This window comes from Halichoerus grypus, chromosome 7 (assembly GCF_964656455.1).
Source record: "Halichoerus grypus chromosome 7, mHalGry1.hap1.1, whole genome shotgun sequence".
Classification (NCBI taxonomy): Eukaryota; Metazoa; Chordata; class Mammalia; order Carnivora; family Phocidae; genus Halichoerus; species Halichoerus grypus.
In genome coordinates, this window is record NC_135718.1 from 99,720,336 (window position 1) to 99,744,013 (window position 23,678).

Below are 23,678 nucleotides of genomic sequence, written 5' to 3' on the forward strand. Positions count from 1 at the left end.
TCAAGATTAATCCATTCTCACAGCTGAGAAAGGCAGCTGACAGTAAATGAAAGTAAAATGAAATAAGAGCTTTTTATAAATTTGAATTTTTTTCAGTGCCATCACAGTATCTTTTATATCAGGCAATGAAAATGTGTATTTGTGTAGTGAATAAGTGAGTTATGAATGTATGTGTGTATGTATAGACAGAGGGTGAATCTATCATATTATTTCCCACAGTGTAGTTTATTGTGGTTGTTTATTGTTTTAATGAAAGATGGGTTGAATTATTTGGGGGTAAAATGAAAATTCATGCCTGCTCCTAAGCCCAGCCAACGGCATTTTTTTATAAAGTCAATTGAATGTTTAAAATCTGCCACCCAAAGTGTCCAGCTTGTTTATAAGAAAGGAAGCTGGAGTTTTGAATGTTTGTATACCATATTACCAACCTAAACCTCAATTATGTTAGTCAAAGTTCTGTCCAAGTACTCTCAGCAATGTATAGGCTGCGGTATACTTTCAAAAAGACTTGGCCTTGAGGTAAATGTTATACATCATATGGGCCCGGTATCAGAACATACTCTCAGACAGGGATTTACTTGGGAGAGTCCCCCAGGACTGAGACAAAGGAAGGATTCAAAGAAACAGGAAGATTCTAACCCTCCAATACCAGTGTCAAGCAAGGATCTGGTTTCTGTGCTTCTCCCTTTGTTTGATTTACAAAAAGGTTCCAAGATTCTCCCAAGCCTCATTCCATTATAGTACATCTTACCATTTCAATCTTAGTTGTTGCTTTTTTTTTTTTTACCTTTCTTACAAATAAGCAGAGGTCCAATTAGCCCAGAGTTGAAGTCCTGTATCAAATTTTCATAGGAGTAATAGATGTGTGTAAGGCATGGAGGGTCATTGTGTGTGGGCCCGCTGTCCTCACTGATCTTCCACTCATAGGTATATTCCTGGCCTGGAGCTATGGCATCATCCATCTTCTCTACAGGGAATGTATGGTCAGAGTAAGAAGCACCTGGAGAAGAAGAGTCATGAAAACATCTGGACAGTCACTGAGGACAATTTTTCATCATCCTCAAATCTGGGGGAACATAAGATCTCTATAGAGCTATATACGCCTTTCTATAGTGAACCTTCATTATCTGGAAAGATTCCCATATACCCACTTCTGTGTCTATGCAATTATAAGGGCTTTGGTCTATGGTGACCTGAATTGAATAAGAGAGCTACTAGTATATTCGTTAAGGTTTAGAAAGTTAATTTTCCAGGCTACCTAAAGGATTGTTATTTAAATATAATCAGAGAGCTGAATCACCTTTGATCAGTAAATCATCTCAGGATATGAGATGGGTTTTGTTTCTATTTTCTCTATAGTGCTTGACAAGATATCTTCCATTTAACTGCCTGTTAGCATGGGATGTGAGTACACTGAGAGCTGTTTCTATGTTGTTTTGTTTTTCTTCTGTATTTCACATCTTCTTCCCCACCTCTGCCACCCTGAGCCCTATTTTATTGCTTTATCATACCTCCACCTTCTGAACATCCCAACTGTCCCAAGAGCCTTGGAGTCCAGCTCCTCTATGCCGTCTAGTTGCTGTTGTGATTATGAAATGTGTCTACCATCTGAAGTTTAGATGTCTTACTCCTGCCTTTGTGTATCCGAAGACCCACCATTAACACCTCCATATATACTCTGGGCCTGACTGGTGGGAGAGGAGGATGTACAAGTTGGTCTTTCTTATTGAAGAGAGGGAACTGAGATGCTGTTGATTAAAAGAAGTGGAGTCTTGGGTGGAATTTCAACAATAAAAAGAAGATGTGGTTAGAGATGGAGCAAGTGAAGTCAGGAAGGGGAAGTCAGTGTTATGGACAGCCAAATGTGTGAGCCATGCCTCATTTAAGTAGGTGAGTTTCACTATCATCAGCTGGTGCAGGAATTTCTCTTGGGATGCATTTACCTTTGTTTGGTACAACAGCTTGATAAATTTGACATCGAAAGGGAGACCATCAGAGTGGAGACATGGGCAGACAATCAGGATCCGAAAAAAGGGATCAAATGTTTTACACGATGGGGTGAAGGGCTCGTGCAAACTATTCTTACTGAAGTGATTGTGCTTTTTGAAAACAAATGATTAATTTCTTTCCGCCCATTCTCTTTTCCTGTTCCTTTTCTTCTCTTTATTCCTCCCTTCCTCCTTTCCTTCCTCTCTTTTTCTGCCTCCTTCCCGCTCTTCCTTTCATCATCTTTACTGAAATTGCATACAATAAAATCCACCAATTTTAAGTATAATGTTTGCTGAATTTTGACAGATGTGTACAGTTGTATAGCTACCATCACAATGAAGGTACAGAACAGTTTTATCACTCTGAGAAGTTGCCTTGTGCCATTTCCAGTCAGTATATTCCCCTACCTGCTGGGCCCAGCAGCTACTGATGTGCTTTCTGTCACTATATTCTTCTTGCCTCTAAGGTCATATAAGTGGAATAATACGTTATATACCCTCTTGTGTTTGTTAGTGTTAGTTAGTATGGTATATCTTTTTCCATCGTTTACTTTTTCTTGTCTTTGTCTTTAAGGTGGATTTCTCAAATTCAGCTTATAGTAAGGTATTTCTTTTTATCCAGTCTTAGAATCTGTCTCTTAGTTGTAGTGTTCTTCCCATTTGCTTATAATATAATTATTGATATGGTTGGGTTTAAATCTACCATCTTGCTCTTATTTTCTATTTATCCATCTGGTCTTTATTCCTTTTTCTTTTTCTTGCTTTCTTTTAGATTAATTGAATATTTCTTTTATCTCCACTATTATTTTATTAACCTTGCTTTGTTTTATTACTGGTGCCCTTCATTTTACAAGATAAGACTTGAAGAGTCTACCTTCAAATAATATTATACCATTTCGCTTATAAGACACTTGCAATAGTATATTCCCATTTCCTCCCTCCTAGCCTTTGTGCTATTGTTTAGTATGCATAGTTTACTTCTGCATATATACTATACCCTGTAATAAATCGTATTTAATTGTATTAAATAAATTTAAAGTTTAGATGATTATTTTTTCAACAGATTAAAAATGAGGAAAAATTTTCTCTATATTACCCATTTCTGAAGCTTTTTATTCATTATTGTGGATCCAAATATCCTTTTAATATCATTTTTTTTTTCTGACCAAAAGACTTCCTTTAACATGTTTTTCTGGTCTGCTAGTGAGAAATTATTTCTTATTTCTATGCTTAAGACAGCATTTATTTTTTCTTCATTTTAAATAGATATTTTTGCTTGGTATAGAACACTAAGTGGACAAATTGCCCTCCCCCGCTCCACACCAGTACTTTAAAGATATCCCTAACTGTCTTCTGGCTTGCATTGTTTCTACTGACGTCTGCTGTCATTCTTATTTTTGTTTCTGTGTCTTCTTGTTGTTGTTGTTCTGACTGCTTTTAACATTTTCTCTTCATCACAGGTCTTTAGTAACTTGATTATGATGTGCCTTGGTATAGTTTTCTTCATTTTTCTTCTTCTTGGTTTTATCAAGCCTTTGTTGGTTTATAGCTGTCATCACATTTGGAAATTTTTCAGCCTTGATTTCTTCAAATATTTCTTCTGTTCCTCCCCATTCTAGGATTCTAATTACACATATGTGACATCACTTGATATTGTCCTATAGATTACTGATGCTTTGTTAATTTTGTTCAGTCTTTTTTATCTTCATGATTCATTTGGATAGTTTCTATTGCTATATATAATATTCTCTAATATTTTGTTTTACAAGGCTGTTAATCTCATCTGGTGGTGTACTTCCCACTTCAGCTATTATATTCATCTGTAAAGTTTCCATTTATGCGTTTTTATGTCTTCTATTTCTCTCCTCATCATGCTCTGGAGCATATGAAGAATATTTATAATAGCTGTCTTAATGTCTTTGCCTGCCAGTTCTATCATTTCTTTTATTTCTGGATCTGTTTCTATTGATTAAGTTTTTTCTTGGTTATGGGTAGTACTTTTCCTGCTTCTTTTAATGCTTATTAATTTTTATCAGCATTGTGAGTTTTACATGTTGCTTGCTGGATTTTGTTCCATTCTTGTAAATAGTATTTTATGTTGGCAAACAGTTAAGAGACATGGAATTGATTTGATACCTTCAAGTCTTGTTTTTAAGGCTTTGTCACCTTCTGAGTAGTCTGCAGTCTAGACTATTTTTATCCAACTCCTGTGCCTTCTGTTGATTCTATCTCTACTCAGTGCCCATTTGTTAGGAGGTCTTTCCATGTTTGATGTTGGGAACATAAACTATTTTTATGTGTGTGGTCCAGGGACTATTCTGCCTGTTACTTTCTGGTGGTATTTTCCTTACTTTTAATATTTTCCTCACATGCATGTGCAGATCAGCACTTAGTTAAAGACTTTGACAAGACCTCTGCATAGATTCTCAAGAACTCATTCTCTGTGTCTGTACCGTCCTCTTCAGGATTCTGTCCTGCAAATCCAGACACTTTGGCCTACCAAAAGTCTAAACTCTGTTTTCTTAACTCAAAGGACTATTGAGCTCTGCTTGGGTTCACCCTCATTATGCTACGCCCTTGAAACCCTCTCCATGCAGTGAGCTTGGGTACACATAGGACCCACCTCATTTGTTATTCTTCTCCCATGGAGTATTCTCTTGTATTGTCTGTTGTTCAGTGTCTGAAAACTGCTGTTTCATGTATTTTGTCTGTCTGCCTGTCTAGTTGTTAAGCAAAAGGGTAAATCTGATCCCTCATTTCCAGAAGTCAAAGTCTGAGATGCTAAATTTCTATGTAGACTTTTTTATATTGCAACAATGTTAGCTACTGTTGTCTAATTGCACATCATCAGGAAAATCAATTCCATTCACACTCATGTGAGCTTGCACAGCATCAACATATGTTTGGGCTCTCCAGATAGAGGAGTGTGAAATAAGGCACATGCATCTATCATCAATGAGGCATTCAGGCATGGCAGCAACATGCATTACTATACCACATGAGGTTCTGAGCATGGAAGCCATGAGATAGAAGAGTTGGTAGAGATATCTAGATTTACTGACATATCTCCATAGGACAGAGCATCATCTTTGTATGTATGGGAAAGAATACAACCAAACTTGAAATAATATGATAGTCATGATATCAGCCTTACAGATAGGAAACGAAGATGGATTTTAATGCTCTTAGAAGCTGACAATTTATTGATGGTGATTACAGTGATGGTATATGGAAAAGATTAGTTACAGAGGGACCATAAAGTCTTGACAGGAGAGTGAATCAGGTTACTATTTGCTCAACACAAATCCAACTGTGTTAACTCATTCTGCAAAACTTTCAAGAGCATTGTCTTACCCATAGGATAAAGTCCAAGTTTGTTATCATGGCGGCTGAAGTCATTCATGAGTTTTTCCAGTCTACTTATCCAGTGTCATCTCCCTCCGTACCCTCTAAGCTGTGCACATTTTGTACTCCAACAGCGACCAACTACCCCCAAAATATATATCCCAAGTTTGCACTCTTCTCTGTGTCTCTAATGCCATCACCCTAGGATAAAACTAGACTCCAGAATTAGCCTATTAACTGGTCACTGGGATTCTGGTACAAGAGTACCCTCCCAATCCATTTCCCAACTTGTATACAGAATAATCCCTTGAAACTCCAGGTCTTACTTTGTCATAGTCCTGCTTAAAATCCTAAAAATAGCTTCTTCTTTCACAAAATTCTTAATATGGACCACCCTACTTCTCTCTACACTCTCATTGTGTGTGACTTTTCCCCTTGTTTACTATGTATCCCTCTCTTAGGCCAACTTTTAGTTCCCCAAACAAGCCAAATTCCATCTTACCTCAGGGTCTTTACAGATACCACTTCCTCTGCTTAGAGTGTTCCACCTCTTTGTCTTCCTTTGGATAAATGTGTGCTCATCCTTTAGATGTCACCTTAAATGTAAGCTTACTCCTTTCCTGATCTCTAATTGTGCTACGTATTTTTCTTTTACAGCACCCATCATAATTTATAATTAAATAGGTATGGCACTGTATGATTTATTTCATTTTCTCCAACTAGATAATAACTATTTGTATCACACACATTACTGTCACCAGAATGTGAGCAACTCAAAGGCAGGTGCTGGATTATATCTGTGTTAATATCTCTGGTACTTTGCACAGTGCCTAGCATGGAGAAGGTGCTCACTGAGAGTGTATTGAATTCCTAAGATTTAAGACCCTGTGGGCTAAAATCAAGGTTATCAAGTCTTAGCTCACAGGTGTTTAAGATTACATGGTATTACAACAAATTAAATGCCAACATTAACATTATGGAGATACTATCTAAGAATCTGAGTTGCTGTCTTCAACAACATCAACAACAACAACAACAACAACAACTAAAATGTTGTTCTTGTGACACTGGATAAAATTCCTGCATAGAATTTGCCTATCCTGAATCCTGGCTACCTCCTTTAGTTAGGACAGTGACTCTGTGGTCCCCAGTCCCTAAAGGACATACTTTTTCATTGAATTAGCCTCCTGACTGCTATAGGCATCTGAGTTGTGACCGTTGTGCTGGTGAAAATCTTAACATGGGATTCCATTGTATCTTTTCTTCCCCTCAAAGATAGTTTGACATGGATAATCAATATCGACCATAGGCTGAACTTTCACTCTGATGATGAAAAGGATATGAATATTAGAATCTGAATAATAAGGAGTTGAGAAATGTTAAAAGCTTGAACAATTTCCTGAGAGTAATAATATTATTTCAGTCTAAATCAAAAAGAAAGAAAGAGTTTATAAGGAAGAGTCTCTGCTAATAAACAGGAAGAATTGTCTCTGGAAAGTTACAAAATAGCTTTGGAAGCAAAGAACAAACAGGTCTGATAAGGAGAGTTGCCCTCTCAGGTCAAACCCTGTCTATTGACTGGACCTGGCATGGCAAGTTGTTGACTAGAGCTATCTTGAATCAAGCATGATGGCCCTTATTCAATGCTTCCTGATTCTTGGCCTCATGAAGTTAGAAAATGATGTTCCTGGACATGATGCTTCCATTGTTCCAGCTGTCAAAACATCATAGGAAATTCCTATAGTGGAAAGTGGCATTCTTTCCATTGCCTTTAGAAGTTCTCAAAAGAACAAAATGTGATATTCTTTGTAGGGTGAGAGAGAACTTTTGGAAGTTCTTCCTCTCTTTCTCTGGATAAATGCATGCTCATCCTTCAGACATCAGCCTAAATGCCAGGTTACCCATTCCCTGATATATATTTGATATATATTTGTATGTATGATATTTATATATACTATTAGAGAATAGTATTCATAAATACATATAATATTCATCATAATTTTAATTAAATATTTGTGAGAGTATATAATTAATGATAATTTTTCTCACTAGATTGTGGGAGAGTCCAAAATTGAAATTTCTTGGTTGTATCACTTGCTGACTGTGTGAATTTGGGAGTTTCTTTAACCTCCCTTTTAGCCTCACATTTCTCATTTGTAACACTATAATCTTTTCTCTAGCAATAGTATTACTTTTTTGATGGGTAATGAGGACTAAAAACATATGTAAAATGTCTGGCTCCTAACCAATGCTATGGCAGCCTGTTGCAATACATTTTAGTATATTGACTATTTTCTTTCTCAGCCACTTTGCAATTGATACAGCCTCTTTTCCTCTGTGTTTTACCTCTGATAAGATGTAGCTAAGTGTTCTTGAGTTCTCTTCACACATGTGAGAAAGATTAGAGGTGGTGACATATCTACTCTGAAAGTGGTAAAAACTGGTAATAAGATTAGGTAGTTGTTCACAATCACCAGCAAAATTTCAGAGAAAGGGGAAAATAACATGTAGGCTCTACTTTTTAATCCACCCCTCAGTCCCTCAGTTCAGAAATCATCATCATCATGACCATGTTTCCAGGCTCTGTGGGAGTTTCCTGGACACAAATATAAAGAAGTGGGTAAGACCCTGAGGGGTTCATAGCTCAGTCAACAGTAGGGTACATGCTGGTGCCTTGGCTGTGATGGGCTTCACCTCTAGATTTCTTTTAGGGTCACTTCAGTGGAGAAGCCACAGTTAGAACACATTGTGCCTCATAATAAGAACCAAACAATATAAATATCTAAGAATCACCTAAAAGACTTCAATTTAACACATACTAAATATAGCAGTGTGACTGATTTTTGAACAATATCAAATTTATTTTTAAATGGTCAGGGTTTCATATCCAGTTTTATTTGAACAAACAATGGTTTTTAAATGTCTGTATAGCTGACCAAAGTAAATTATTGAGAATTTCATATTCATGAATATGAATATGAAGTTACATACAAGATAAATTTAAAATAATTGAATAAATGGTTTTAATTAAGTTTACTATACTACTTAAAAGGTGAATTATGAGCTTCTTGAAACAAATAGTGAATAAATTTGTACACGGGGAAAGATTCTCTAATTATACTGAGTGAGGATTACTAATGAGATAATTTTGGGATAATTTAATCAATGTTTTTATTCTTTTAACTTCAAAGTATTTTATCTTACATTTAGTCTAGAATAAAACAGGCATGTTGTAGCTTTGATTTCACAACCTACATAATATGAGGCATGAAATATAAACAGCTACTTAAAGGAAGCATTTATGAAATGCATTTTTGGTGAATCTGATTTTGACGTTGTAATCAAAATAAAAGTTTAAGCTCTTAACTGAAGAGGGGTGAAATGGACAGGAAAGACTATTGTGCTAAAGCACAAGAAGTCCTTGTTCAGCTTCTTGCGAGGACAGATTCTTCACACAAGGGTAACCCTTTATTTTATATTTACTCAAGTCTGTTCACTTCCTTCTCAGTCCATAGTCAGCGTTGCAATTTGTTTACTTATCACCATGAACCAATTATTTGCCAAAAGGCTCTCAGTATTTTTTTTCAAATGTAAAATGCTGCGTACAAGGTTTGAGAAAGTGAAGTTACATAAAGATCCACTTTGGTCACCCATTAGGGTGTTCCTTCTTGATATCCTCCCTTGTTGCTCATTTTTTTTTGAACAGCCCTTTTCCTCTCCATTTAATTAATTAGTGAGTGCTTCAGTATGCATTCAAAGACTAGGAGCCTTCTTCTAGAAGCTGTAATTTAGTTAATGGGCAAAGTAGAATGCCGATGTTTTCTAAGGAAACTGATTCCACTGCATGGGGATTGCAAGTCTCTTTTGAAGGGGAATTCATATTTTTGAGATTTATGAGAATTATTATATCAGCCACTACAATTTGTTTTGGGTATTTATCGTATACTCAAAGAAGTGCCAAAATATTCAGACGAAAAGTGAAACATATCATTGTCCACATTATATCAAGCATTGGAATGCTTCGGAAAAACCCAAAAGACTAAGTTTTCATATGGAGAATTTGGCAACACCAGATGCAAAAAACAATCTCTGATGGCAAATGCATTTTATCTATCTATCTATCTATCTATCCGTCATTTCTATTCAGGGTTGGCTTACTAGCAGACAGCTGAATATTATAAAACTAATTTTGTGATAAAACATTCATAATGCAACTCACACATTTAAGTGACGATATAAAGCAAATAAATGAATAATATTAAGATTCACTCTGAAACAAACTTTTAAAGTTAATTGACCAAAACAGCTACAGAAAACTTACTGAAGAACAAAATTTGCTCAAAGGTGCATCATTACAAACAGTTCAGTGCAAGCAAGCTACAGTTTCTGAAATTTTAGTCTCAAATTGAAATGCTTAGTGATAGAAAGTGTTTAAGTGATTAGGTACAGCTGCAGATATTTTATTTCCTGGTTTAAAAATGTATTCCTATCAAATACATGCCTAAAGGAAATGTTCTTGTATTTTTACAAATCGTGATTTGTCCAACCTGTCAAATGGGTTACTCATCCTCGCCCTGTGCACTAGTGAGGTTTCTCCCAGGCATGCCTGGGGAGGGGTGCAGGTGGGAGTGGTTTGGCAACACCAAGCTACAACTTGGCATTTATGCCAGGTGCTGCCAATTTATGGATGAAAGGCCAGCATGAGACTTCTACACTCAGTAGCATCTATCCTGGCCAGAACTCAGATTTCCAACCATCAACTAACTAAAGCATAGTCAAGAATTTAAAAAAGCAACAAGACTTCTGGGCAACCAAAATAGATATTAAAAAAAACAAAAAAAACACGAATGAAAGCTCAGGGCTTTACCCATAGACAATACCATAGACAATAATATAGACCTTCGTTTCAAGTCATTTACTTAGACTGCATATAATTCTAACATTTGTACAATCTCACAGATTAGAAGTAATGGCTTAGGAAGAGAGTTTTAGAGTTAGAGTTTTACTTCTCATCCTCCGTTTTAAAGAGTCTGGGGAAATATAACATATATCCGGAGTGATTAAAATATATCTCAGACACTTAAAGAAGTAAACCCCAAACTATCTGGAAAATGTAATGATTCAAAATGACTCATTCCTCTGTGCTCTGGATAACTGAGGTTTTCTGTGCAATTTTATTTCATTTCGACATCTAAATTCTATGAGAGAGTTTTATTTCATTCGAGTACAAATAAAATGATGAGCACTATTCAAGGCCAAGGACTTCCTTCAATCTAAGCTGCTGAAAACAAATTTCAACGCCTGCACCATGAAGAGCCATGAAATAACCACACCAACAGCAACTAACATTGTTGTGTACCAACTATGTGCCAAGAACTTTACATATATTATGACTTATCCCTGTAATAGCCTTTGATGGCAGGAATTGCTATGTCCATATCACAGATGTAAAACTAAAGGTTAGTGGTAAAGAAAATTGCCCCAAATTGCCCAAATTTAAAGCCAGCTCATTCTGGCTCTAAAGCCAGCATTCTTTCCATGGCTATCTTTTCCTTCTAGCTGATGAGAGTAGGTCTCCACATCGCTGGTGGGGCTCAAGGATTAATTCCCAGAGAAGTAGGATTGCTGTCAAGGTTGGATCATTGACTGGTTAGATCAAGCAGCCATAGGGGCAACGATTGAGTCCTGCCTTAGGCCTAGTATATTGTCTCAATCTCCCACCATCCATCTCTCAAATACCTACCTCTGCAAAAAAGGAATCTGGATTCTCATGTAGCTGGCCTCAGTATGTGGTTAATTGATTTCCACACTGCCCCAAATAGTTCAAACCATAGAGGATGGCTGTGGGCCAGGGTGAGTGTCAGGCAAGAAGAAGATGCCTTATTTTAACACAGAGGGCACACTAAAATGAACAGAAGACTTGTCTTTTACCATAGGGCACTCTATCTTAAATAGATAGGGTTTGCATCTCATTTCCAAAATAAAATTTCACTTCCCACCGGTCTGTATCTACCGTTCTCAGATTTAGGTGACTAGTGGAAGCGGCGGGAGCATCTTAAACAGTTTCTCATAGATGACTGGCTGTGGGGGAGTGCAGGAACAAATAAAGAGGAAAGGAAGGGGGGTAATGTTGCAAGGTTCATTCCCCATGCAAACAGCCCAGCTGGAATACAAAGTCCACGAAGCTTACCTCCTCCCACATTTGAAATGGAACCTGGATGTGACATTTTGGGGTTTCTTCCCTCTGGCATTACACTGCTAAATTCTTGCCTGGAAGCCTCGGAAGTAGGTTAAATGGTTGTTTGCTATGCCACTGTATGATTTTAGGGACGTAGGAGAGACTCCTACACACGCTACCTCACTCAGAGTCTTGCCAAATTGGCCCTTTAAGATGCCTGAAATTTCAGTTAATGCTTCATTGTTTTTCCTCAAGCCAAAGATTAAGTACTAATGCAAATATTCCTGGAAAGGTAGTTCATTAACCTATTATCAGTCATATATACCTTAGTTGGAATGAGTTTGACTACTAATTTACACAAAAAATAATAAATGTAAAAGTCACTTTGTAATCCATAAATTATCAGGTAAATATGAAATTATCTGAATACACTTAAAAATTTTAAACATAACTGGAACACATTTTGATTGAAGAATCAACTTCACCATCATGTCTAATATCTATCAAGAGTTTATCATATGCTAGGCATTATCCAAAGATTTCATGACAACAAACTCATATGAGGTAGATATGATTCTTATTCTCATTTTACAGATGAGAGAGATGAGGCACAGAGAGGTTAGGTAACTTTTCAAAAGTCACACAGCTAATAAGTGTAAGCCAGGATTTGCACCAAGCAGGCTACTTCCAGAACCTGAACTGTAAACCACAATTGCCCCCTTCAAAGGTATGATGGCTGTAACATATGGGAAAAAGAAGATCTGTGAGTCATGAAAGGTCTGAAGTTATTTAAAACTGTTATTATACTAATATCTATTACAATATGGATACAATTTCCTTATATCAGCTCCTGAGAGAACTCCACTATTCTTGTTGTGGTCTGAACATCAGCATAATGGAAATAATCAGAACAAGGTCAACAACAGGTACTTACTCCCACGTGGCTGATGTGGTCACTTTTGTCACCTTCATCTTCGTGAACTTTGCCATTGTTGTCATCATCATCGTTGTGATTTATTGAGGGCTTACCATGTTCTAGGAATCATATTTTATACACTACCTAAACAGTCTCATTTTAATCCTCAAAGCAATCTTACGGGGTGGGTATAACTTCACATCTTATAGATGAAAAGACTGAAGCTCAGAGATGTTAAGTTCATAGAACCAGAGGTGATGCAGCTGGAATTTGAACCTAAGTCTGCCTTCAAAGCTTATGTTCTTAACCATTTCACTTTGTCCAAAATTTTAATAACACTTCTACTACCAGCACCACCAAATACCACTTATTAAGTGAGCTTTATGTGTCAGGTTAGTCTTATGTCACTATTTCAAACTACGGTTCGTGGGCCACATCCAGCCAGCTGTCTGTTTTTGTAAATAAAGTTTTACTGGGACACAGCCATACTCATTCACTTACACATTGTCTGTGATGGTGTTTGTACTAAAAGGTAGAGTTGACTAGTTACAACAGAGATCCCAAAGCCAATCATACTTACTATCTGGCTTCTCACAGAGAAGTTTGTGGACCCCTTGCTTTAAACCACTTTGCAATGTGTATGTATTACTGTTCTCATTTTACAGATGAATAAATTGGAATTCAGAAAGATTAGGTAATTTGCCCATCCAACTGTTAAAGAGCAAGAACCTAGTGAAAACCTGAGGTCTAGATGACTCCAGAATTTGTTCATTTTTCTCTCTGAAACTTACAAAGGCAAAAACTTTCATAATTACCAGTTGAAGGAAAGGAGATTTCTCTAACATGTGATTAAAAATATGGTTTTAAATGTCTAATACTGGGGATATTAAATTACTCTTACCTTCTGAGGATTTACTGTATTTAATTCCTTGAGGATGGATGCTTACAGGCTTGTCTGCCTTATTCTTAAAGTGAACCTTCACCATGTCTCCAACTTCAGCATATAAAGTAGGCCCAAGAAGTCCTATGGAGACAAGGATTTATAATATATCTATGTTCAGGACTACCAAAGACAGAGCTGCTAAGCATGGAGACATGCAGAGAACCCCATGAGTGATGGCTGTTATTCCTCCTGGTCCTGAGGCTGGCTTGCTTGTGTTCAATCTAGAAGGTTTTGCCAGCACATTGTCTCTACATGGCATGCAGTCAGGTCAGAACAGGAAGGTAGAAATGCTTGTCTTGGGCCCCAGGCAAGTCCAGAGAGAGAAGGAATAGTTCTGACCATGTCTACCCCATTCTGACCCCTATCATTTTTGGAGATTACTGTCTTTGGTCAAGAAAAGAAAGGTGTTCATTTTCGGTTATGCAAGGTGATTTGAGGGAAGGTGACTGGCTCCATTAGATCTCCCTGTGGTGGGAGATCTCAGAGACCCCAATGAAGCGAGGGAGAAAATCACAGGGTACTCTGGTCCTAAGGCAGGTACAGAGTCTCTGAGGCAGGAGTGAGCTTGATGTGTCCAAAGAACAGTAAGAAAAACAGTGCGGGCAGAGCGAGAGGAGATGACGGAGGGGGCGGATCATGTGAGGCTTTACGGGTCTCGGTAAGGACTTTGGATTATCTTCTGAATGAAATGGGGAATCACTGGGGCTTTGTGCAGCAGACAGGCATGGTTTTAAAAGTGCATTCTGAAAAAAAAAAAAAAAAAGTACATCCTTGCTGCTGTGTAGAGAACAGTCTGTGCAGTGACGGGAGTGGAAACGAGAGCAGATGGTACAGAGCAGCCGGCATGCGTGGCAGGGAAGTGGTGAGAAGAGGTTGGATTCCGGACATTTGAAGGTAGAGCCAGCTGGATTTGCTGATGGGTCGGAGGTGGCATGTGAGCGAGGGAAGTCAAGAATGACCCTGAGGTTTTTTACCTGCGCAACTGGGTAAACAATGTTATCACTTCCTTCAATGTGGGACACGGTGGGATGACAGGTTACAAGTGCAGATATCAAGAGTGAGGTTTCATGTACTACATGACAGGCGTGCTGAGTCCTGGGGCCACATGGGCAAATAAGACACCGTCCCTGTGCTCAAAGAGTTCTCAAGCTAGTTTGGGGATAAACATATGGTAGGAGCTACCGCTGAGATGTGGGCAAAGTACTCTAGGAGTAGAGAGGATGAAGGACCAGTTCTGTCTGAGGAGTTAGGGGAGGAGGTGATATTTGAATCGGACTTTGGAAGAATCATAAATGAGAATTTCCCAAAATGTAGTCCTTGGATTCTCTGCATGAGAATCTCATGGGGTCTAACTAAAAGGCAGATTCCTATCTCAGCCCCAAAAAATCGAGCCTCTGGAGGTGGAGTTTGGGAGCACACTTTTAACATGTGCTCCTGAGCGATTCTGATGTCTTTTCAAGCTTGAGAACCTGTCACCAGAAGTCCTATTTCAGACAAGTGACAAGAGATGACCGCTCTCACTTCCTGGCCATCTGTAAACTCTGTGGGGGTGGCTTCCACCCAGCAGGGATCACAGGAGCTTGAGAAGAAAGGGACAGCAGTCATGGCATTCAACCAGTATTGGTTTGCAGGGGTGATGATCATGTTTATAAGGCCTCCACTTACAGAATTGTAATGGTGAGTAAAATAGATGCCTTCACAGAGCTTACAAAAAAAGTAGGAGAGACAGATTTTAACAAATAATCACACAAACATTAAATTACAAACTGTGGAAAGTATTATGAAAGAAAAGCACGGGATACTCTGGAAAGCATTTGACAGAGGGATCTTATCTAATCTTGGAGGCAGGGAGGGGATCAGGGTTGGGAAACACTTCCTTGAGGAAGCAATGCTTTAATTGAAGTCCAAAGGCAAAGAGGCAAAGGCATGGGCAGGGGCATTTCAGGGAGTGGGATGAGCATGCACAAAGGGCCTGTGGCACCAGAAAACTTGGCCTATTCAGAGAACTGACAGATGGCCACAGTGAAGGTAAAGTTTAAAAGGTAAAAGAGAGAGGCAGAACGTGAGGCTGAAGGCATGACCAGAGGCCCCGTCATGTACAGCTTTCTACATCTTTTAGAGTTTTGCCTCTGAGTGTACCTGGAAGCCAATAAAGAGTTTTTAGCAGGGGTGAGACATGGACCAGATTTTGGGTTTTAAATCTCTGGGTGCATTGGTGGAGGATGAGCTGGGGAGAACTCAGAGTGGACGCTGAGAGAACAGATAGAAAGCTCCAGGGAAGTGATGTTGGTGACTTAGTGTAAGGTGATAGTTGTGGAGGTGATGAGAACATACTAGCGAGCTATTAGGAGATCAAACTGTCAGGACTTGATGGATGGGATACAGGTGGAGGGTGAGGGAGACCAAGTTGCCATGGCTGGCTGGTGACGTTCTGGCTGGGTGGTGGGGTGGGGGCCTGGGTGCACAAGGGTACCATTCTCTGAAATGGGGACACTGAGGGAGGGTTTTGTTTGGTAGATATGGTAGGCAGAATAATGGCCCCCCAGAGATGTCCACATCTTAACTCCTGGGACCTGTGAATATGCTCCCTGGGATGGCCAAAGGGGCTCTGCAGGAGTGACTAAGGTAAGGATTTTGAAATGGGAGAGTTTCCTAGATTATTATCCAGGAGGGCCCAATGTAATCAAGGGTCCTTATAAATGGGATGCAGGAGAAGCTGAATTCAGAATTGGAAGACACAACCCTGCTGGATTTGAAGAGGGAGGAAAGGGCCACGAATTCACAAATGCAGGCTGCTTCTAGTAACTGGAAAAGGCAAGGAGACGGTTCTCCCCCAGAGGAGGAGAGCTCTGTCAATGCCTTGATTTTAACCCAGTGAAACTTATTTTGGACTTCTGACCTCAAGAACTATAAGATAATAAATTTGTGTTGTTCTAAGCTACCGTTTGCAGCAATTTGTTACCTATTGGCAATGGGAAAACAGGATCTCTGAGTCAGAAGCCCTCTTCCCCTACTTCTATCTTTCTACCCGCAGTTTTCTTATTGCTTTCACTGAATTCCCAGTACTAGAGTTTATGCTGATCTTGTGCCTGAAGCTTTTTGTTTGCTTGTGTGTTAGCTTTACACAGGACTGTGGAGGTCACATTGTTCAATCCTCATTTTAGAGATACTTACAAAGCCTGGGATGTGGGGGCAGGGAGGATGGCTTGCTCAAGGTCAGTCAATCATTGGGTGGCACTGCTGGGGTTAGATCTCAGGTCTCTGGACTCTTGAACCAAAGCTTTCTCTACTACCTTGCACAGAGTAGGTTCAGAACCACCCCCTTTCCTGAAATAGTTCCAATGTCTACACCATTTTTGACTCCTGACCACATCTGGCTGCACTAGCTGACCTCTCTCTTCTGGCTGCTACCCTGAGTCCTAGCTCCTGACGGAAGCCCCCACCGGCTATTCCCACCTCACGGGAATGCCCAGGAGCCCAAAAGAGTGCTGACTGTGTAGTCACAGTGTGCACTGCATTTTGTTGCCATGGTTGCCTTGCTCGGGTGATTTGTTTGTTGGCATCACATGGCTACAAATGCCCAGTGCCCAGGATAAGTCTCCTAAGTTATTTAACCTAATAAGACCTCTTGCTGCAATGAATGGTCTGGAGTATTTATTTGCCTCCCTTTCTGTTTCTTCGGAATTAAGGCAAAACAAAGGGATGTTTTCATAAATGCAAACCAAATACCTTCCTGCATGTGGGCAAACACATGCCTGAATGTTGCCTGAGCTTCTGGTTAGCTCCTCCGTCAGCCAGATAGCCTGGGACCCAGCCACCGAAGTGGGGGAAGGAGTCGCCTATCTTGTGGCCCCAGGAAGGTAGCACAGCATGTACCCAATTTCATGCAGTTTTGGAGTTGGAAAGGACAACATGAAGTCAGCTAATCCAATCCCCTGCACTCAGGTGAATAATAAATTACAGAAAACAGGGAAGCCCATTGCTGCAGCTAGCTTAAAACCCCTTCAGGAGCAGACAGTTCATAACCTTCCTTGAAAAAATTCAGAGTCAACACTAGCCATTTTAAAGCCCCAGGCAGGATTCCTGAAAATGAGCCCAGCACCTCCACCTGTCCACATGTCTGCAAACCTCGCTGGATGGACACCTTCAGACCCCCAGTCCTACAGCCTCGCCCCACCCACAATTACAGTGACTTCTGGGCTCATGAGGCAGAAGTGTCATACAACTCATTTGTTCAGGGTTCAGCTAGAATCACACCCGCCAGATGGGCAGAGCAGGAAATAGGGGAAAGGTGCCAATGACCTAGGACCAGGCTGGGAATGGGGCAGGTCACATAGTCAATGGCAGTGTTTACACTCGGAGCTTCATAGGCTTTACCCCAGATTTGCCTCACTGTATCAGCTACTATAGGGATACAAAGATGAATAAAATACTACCTTTGCCTTCCAGGGATTTATAGTTAAGTAACTTCGAGAATTCAGGAAGAAGCTGCTTAAAAATGGTGTTAAAATGCCTCAGAGTTCACATAAAACAAGTGTGTTATGAGATACACAGGGGTCAACAGAAAGATGATGTTTTAAGTGCACAGGGCTTAAACATAAATTAATGATCAAGGTCTACTTCTTATTAATGAGGTTGAATCAGGAAATTTCTACAAAAGCTAATCATCTCAAAGGATTTTTTTTAAAGATTTTATTAATTTATTTGATAGAGAGAGAGCACAGGCAGGGTAAGTAGCAGAGGGAAAGGGAGAAGCAGGCTCCCTGATCAGCAGGATGATCCCAGGGCCCTGGGATCATGACCTGAACCGAAGGCAGCCGCTTAATCGGCTGAGCCACCCAGGCGCCCCATCTCAAAGGATTTTGATCACAGTACTCTCCTCTCCAAAAACTACCAGTGACTCCTTCTTGCTCAGAAGATAGTCTCCAGCCTGGCCCTGGCCTTTCTAACACTTATGGTACTCAGCACAGTGGGCTACAGGGTCCAGACATTTAAATTCAGTTAACTTGGCAAAAATCACACAGGTAAGGCTCTAAACACCTGTCCAATTCCTCTTTTTTTCCAGGCCCAGTGAATATGTTTCCCAGCTCATTTTCCCTTTACCCACCTACAGTTTAATTTAATTAAATATTTCTTAAGTGTCTGTTGTTAATATACTAAGCTTGGAGCCAGAGCTATGAAAACGAAAAGACTCTGTGACAGAGGACAGGAGATCCTTCAACTTTCTGCGCACAACTACAAACTAATTTTAGGAGTAACGTTATGGTCTGTTGCCTTGCCGGCCTCTGTGAAGGTAGTACTTCTTCTACCTCAAGCCAACTCAGCCCAAGCTTTGAATCGCATCACTTCCTATTTCTTCTGAGTCTGGCTCCAGCCATTATTCTCCCTCAGATGTTATTACCCTCCCCTTTTCTACTGGATATTTTAAGTCACTGTATTCTTGTTTGTAAAAGTCCAAAATATACTTAAGCCCCTCATTCCCTTCCAGAACTACCCTGTCTCTCCTCGCATGTGGAGCCAAGTTTCAGGAAAGAGTTGTCTATAAGTTCCTCCTGCTCTCATTTTCCTCCTTCACATCCATTACCAAGGGAAGTGGTGCTGGGGAAAGCAGTAAAGGGAGTTTCAAGAGGGAGATCACTAAATGTCCTCGCAATGTCAAGTGGGAAAAGAACTGGAAAGAAACCATTGGTTCTGGCATCTCGGAGTCATGGGTGCCCTTTTCTGAGAGTCATTTTAGTGGACTTATATTAGAGAGGATTAGGGAGGAAACAATGTTAACAGAGAATGGAGTGGACGACTCATATAGAAAACGGCACTGAAGGAAACAGCAGAGTCAAGGGGAGATTTTCTTCTCGATGAGGTTCGACCTGAACACAGTCGTGTTTTGTTTTATTGTTGTTGAGTTTTGACTGAAGGGAAGGCTCTAGCCAAAGGAAGACTGAAGATAAAAGGAGATCAGAGGAGGCAGGACAAAACAATTTGCACAGAGAGGTAGAAGGATGAGTGTGGGAAAGCTGACTGGTCTTCACTTGGTTAGTATGAAAGGATGAGAGAATTATTGACCAGGGGATCCAAGGGAAGAAGTTCTTTCTTAATGGCCTCTATCATTCCTGTGAAATATGGTACCCCAAAACCCATTCAACCTACTTTCTTTGATTAAAGAAGAGATGAGGAAAGGGGAACCTGGGTGACTCAGTCTGTTAAGCGTCTGACTTGAGCTCAGTCATAATCTCAGAGTCCTGGGATCAAGCCCCACATCAAGCCCCATATCAGGCTTCAGCTGGCTTTGAGTTCAGCAGGGAGTCTTCTTCTCCCTCTTCCTCTGCTCCTCTCCCTCACCCTCCCCACCCCCCCCCAAATAAACAAATAAAATCTTAAAAAAAAAAAGATGAGGAAAAAGATTTTTCTTTGAAAATGACAGCTGTTGTATACCACACACTAAATAAATCAGGAGAAGAGATGGGAAAAACAGATGCAAAAGAACCAGCCATATATGGTTCCTTTGAATGAGTCTAGGGAGCTGGATGGAAGCAAAAGATCATTTGCTAGGGTTCATTTGCACTCAATAAACTAAACCATAAGCTCCAGGAAGGCAGGATGTGGTTCTGCATTGTCCACTGTGGCATCCATAGTGCCTTCTTCAATACCCAGCCCATAGCAGGCGCTCAACAGTAATTTGTTTGATGAATGAATAAAATTCAAACTCTTAAAAGTTTTGTTGAGCTTTTTGATTGGTGTTAAAAATAGCTGGCTTCATGAGCATGTCCCCTCATGGGCAAGAAGGGCCCTCTGGCTTAATGCTTTGCTGACACCATTTTGAAATTCTCAAAAATATGAATCCCAGGCCCCACATTTTCATTTTTCACTGGGCTCGACAAATTATGAAGCCCATACTGGTTAAAAACAACAAAAGCACACATTTCTAAAAAAATGTCACCAAATAGATATTTTAGATATCCAGGAATATCAAATTATCATAGAGATTTATCTTTAAAATTAAATGGTGTACTTCAGGCTTACCTGAAGTTTTGGATCGTGGTTTTTCTTTCTGAAAATATGGTTCATACTCTCTGTAGACAATTTTCTTAAAGGAAGGATTCGAACTAGAAATCAAATACAGAAATTAATTTGAAAGTCATATATGACATCTACATCTCACATCACAAAACAAATGGATTTCTCATGTCCTCAGATATGTAGTAGGGATAATAGTATTTTAATTGTATTTCAGAAATGCAAGGTTTTATAAATATGAATAATATGTGGGGTAAATAAAATAATTATTGATCTCTTCAAGAATATTCTGTTGTGGTAACCGTTCTTTCCCACATTTAGTCTGCCTTAACTAATCCTCTTACTCAGAATCCATTTTCTAAAAAAGAACCCAAGATCATTGTGTGAACCCAAACTTTATGCTTAGATTTTAAATGACTAAAAATATAACCAAATTCTTTATGAATAAATACATGGGGTATTTTTTAACTGATGAATCATATACAGATTTAAATTACTGGGGAACATTATAGAGAACCATTGACTTGGTGGACCCTATTTCAGGTTGAGAAGTTGCAGATGACTAATGGAGTTAAAGCCCTGGGCATTCGTACTGAAAACGAACAAACCAAATGAAAAAGGCAAGTCTTGGAAAATCTAAGTCACTTGTCCAGAGGAGAAACAATGGATAAATGGCAGAACCAAGACTCAAAGAGGTGAAACCATTATATTCATGGTAAAGAATTCCCAGAAAGGGAGGCAGGGAGAGTGGGACCCTCGAACTCTAGAGGGGGAAAAAATATATGTTTTTATTTTCAATATATATTACCACATACCTGTAAATGACTGAACAACTTTCTTTAGGGAAGTTTCCAAAAACATTTACTTCAGACTTCAGACAAGAATAATAGATATATTCCACCTCTAAAAGGCATTCTCCTGCTAATATTAGATGAAGTAAGAGGAAAGATCTTTGCTTTGTGCTAAAATATATTTTGGCAAAGAATGCAGTGCTGTATGTTGATCTCCTTACACTAAGTATCATTCAGCTGTAGGTGCAAGACACTTAGTACAAGTTCTTAGCTTAAACAGCTAGATATACAGGTTAGATTTTTCACAAGAAAGTACCAGAGGAAAATGACATGATTTGAGATTCAAAAATATTGACAGTTGGTCTAGGTTGTCATTGTATGATTTTGGCTCAATAATTGACACCAGAGGCATGACTCTTACCAGAATTCTGGAAACTCAACCACAGGATGAGGGGATCAGATCAGCAGACATGGTTCCCTTTAGACTCCCCCCGCATGTGAGTCAGGCTTTTGCCCTATGTGGTTCTGCTTCCAGTATCCTGCTTGTTATTTTTCAGAGTTAACTACAGAAGAAAGGACAAACTCGCAAGCATAAGCACAGAGTATCTCAGCAAAGATAGCAAGCATGTTAATGTCTGCCCATGAGCAAGAGAAATTAAAGTTGGAAAGCCTATGATTTTCTTTGCGGTTTTGGCAGTTCCCTAAGGGTGTGGATATGATCTAGATCATCAACTCAAAAAGACAATATTTAAAATGATTTTTTAAAAAAAGGATTTCTTGGGGCACCTGAGTGGCTCTGTCGGTTAAGTGTCTGCCTTCAGCTCAGGTCATGATCCCAGGGTCCTGGGATCGAGTCCCGCATCGGCTCCTTGCTCAGCGGGAAGTCTGCTTCTCCCTCTTCTTCTGCTGCTCCCCCTGTGTGTGCTCTCTCCCTCTCTCTCTATCTCAAATAAATAAATAAAATATTTAAAAAACTTTTAAAAAGATTTCTTATTGTTACAAGACCAAGACAGTATATAATACACTCCAAAATAACCCAGTTACAAAGCAATTCTTTAAGGGGTTTAATGTTATACACTACCAGACTCTTAAAATATTACATTATTTCTTGGGAGATTGCTTTGGTTTTGTAATCATAAAAGAGGAACTTGTCTTTCACAATCATTTAAACTGCGATGTTAAGTTAAAAAAAAAACTGAGTCACATTGAGAGGTTTACTAATAAAAAATATAAAAATATAACTAACTAGAAATAGTGAGTAGGTCCTATAATTTAATTTCTGGGAAGTCTTATCTTTAGCCTTTCAATTAAGAAAAATAATTTGTAGTTCAAAATAAAGTTTTATTATTTAAGCCACCTTTTAGTTACATAGTGACCCTTCCAAACTAGCCAGGGTAGACTATATCCCAGGGACTAAAAATGTGAAAAAAAATGAGGAGTCACATGAAGTAGAAGAAAAGGTAAAAACAAAAATGTTGCATGTTTATGGACTGATGATGGTTTGAAAGTCATTTGTAAGACTACAACAAAATTACGGCAATTTGGCAATTGGTATTGAACAATCTGCTTAAACAAAGGACGATGTGTACATCTTTAATTTTAGAAGATGAAGTTATGTGGAAGACAGAATAAATAATACGTACGGAAGTTCTATAAAAATACTAGGCTACTAAAACTCTGGAATGGGACTTTGCAGGAAGGGCTAATGAGGGGGTTAGTGCCTGGTGCTTTTCAATCAACCAATATATTAAACCAACAATCAATCACACTAACAAAACTATATTAACAAATTCTTCAAACAGCGTCAAACAGAATATCTAACACACTCTATTATTAGAAACAAAAATAGCAATTTTGTTTAAAAATGAGCGATAAGTTCTTTTTTTTTTTTTTTTAAGCCATAGAATTGCAAAAGGAAAGCGTCCTAAAAAGAAATAGTTTTCCCTAGAGAAGCCCACCGGGACACCAGACCTGCCTCACCTCAGATTGGTGGGCTCAGGGCGGTAGTTCCAGCTGATGCCCTGAGCAGCCACGTAGAACTGCCTTAGCCGCGCCGCTTCGGCCCCCCAGCTCCCCCAGCCTGCGCAGCTGGCGCCCAGGACCACCAGGACCCAGAGGCGCGGGCAGCCTGGGGCCATGGTTCCTTTCCTGCTCCCGGGCCCGGGCCGGAGTCCGGCTCACATCCGCCGCCGTCCGCGCTCCGCGCTGCAGGGCTGTTCGGCGTCCCGGCTGCAATGCGCTCCGGGAGGCTGCGGGTGGCGGTGTCCTCCTTCCCTTCGGCTCCCGCGGGTGCCAGGGCTGCAGCAGCCTCGGGCGGTCATCCCCTCCTAGAGCCCTTCCAGGAAGGGGGTTGGCTAGGTCACCGCCCCCATGACAGGAGGTACGAGGCAGAGCAAGCAGATTAGTGAATGTTTTACCGCAGGTGCAGAAAGGGCAGAGATCAGAGGCTCTCGCAGGAGGCGCAGTGCCCAGGGATTCGCGAGCCACAGGCAAAACTGTTCCT

At 39.7% G+C, this 23,678-nt stretch overlaps 1 protein-coding gene across 2 annotated transcripts in view; it reads right to left on the reverse strand.

Moving 5' to 3' along the window:
• F5 (coagulation factor V) overlaps positions 1-23,417 on the reverse strand; it is an 86,183-nt gene extending 62,766 nt beyond the window's left edge. The window contains exons 1-4 of one of the 2 annotated variants that reach the window (XM_078077932.1): positions 23,156-23,417; positions 20,391-20,473; positions 13,329-13,451; positions 788-1,000 (exon numbers count right to left, since the gene is read on the reverse strand). In XM_078077932.1, coding sequence (XP_077934058.1) covers positions 788-1,000; positions 13,329-13,451; positions 20,391-20,473; positions 23,156-23,313 — 577 coding nt within the window. In that variant the 5' untranslated portion in view covers positions 23,314-23,417. The remainder of the gene's footprint in view (positions 1-787; positions 1,001-13,328; positions 13,452-20,390; positions 20,474-23,155) is intronic. The other variant, XM_036097991.2, reaches the window with a different exon arrangement.
• Between the last annotated feature and the right edge of the window lie 261 nt (positions 23,418-23,678).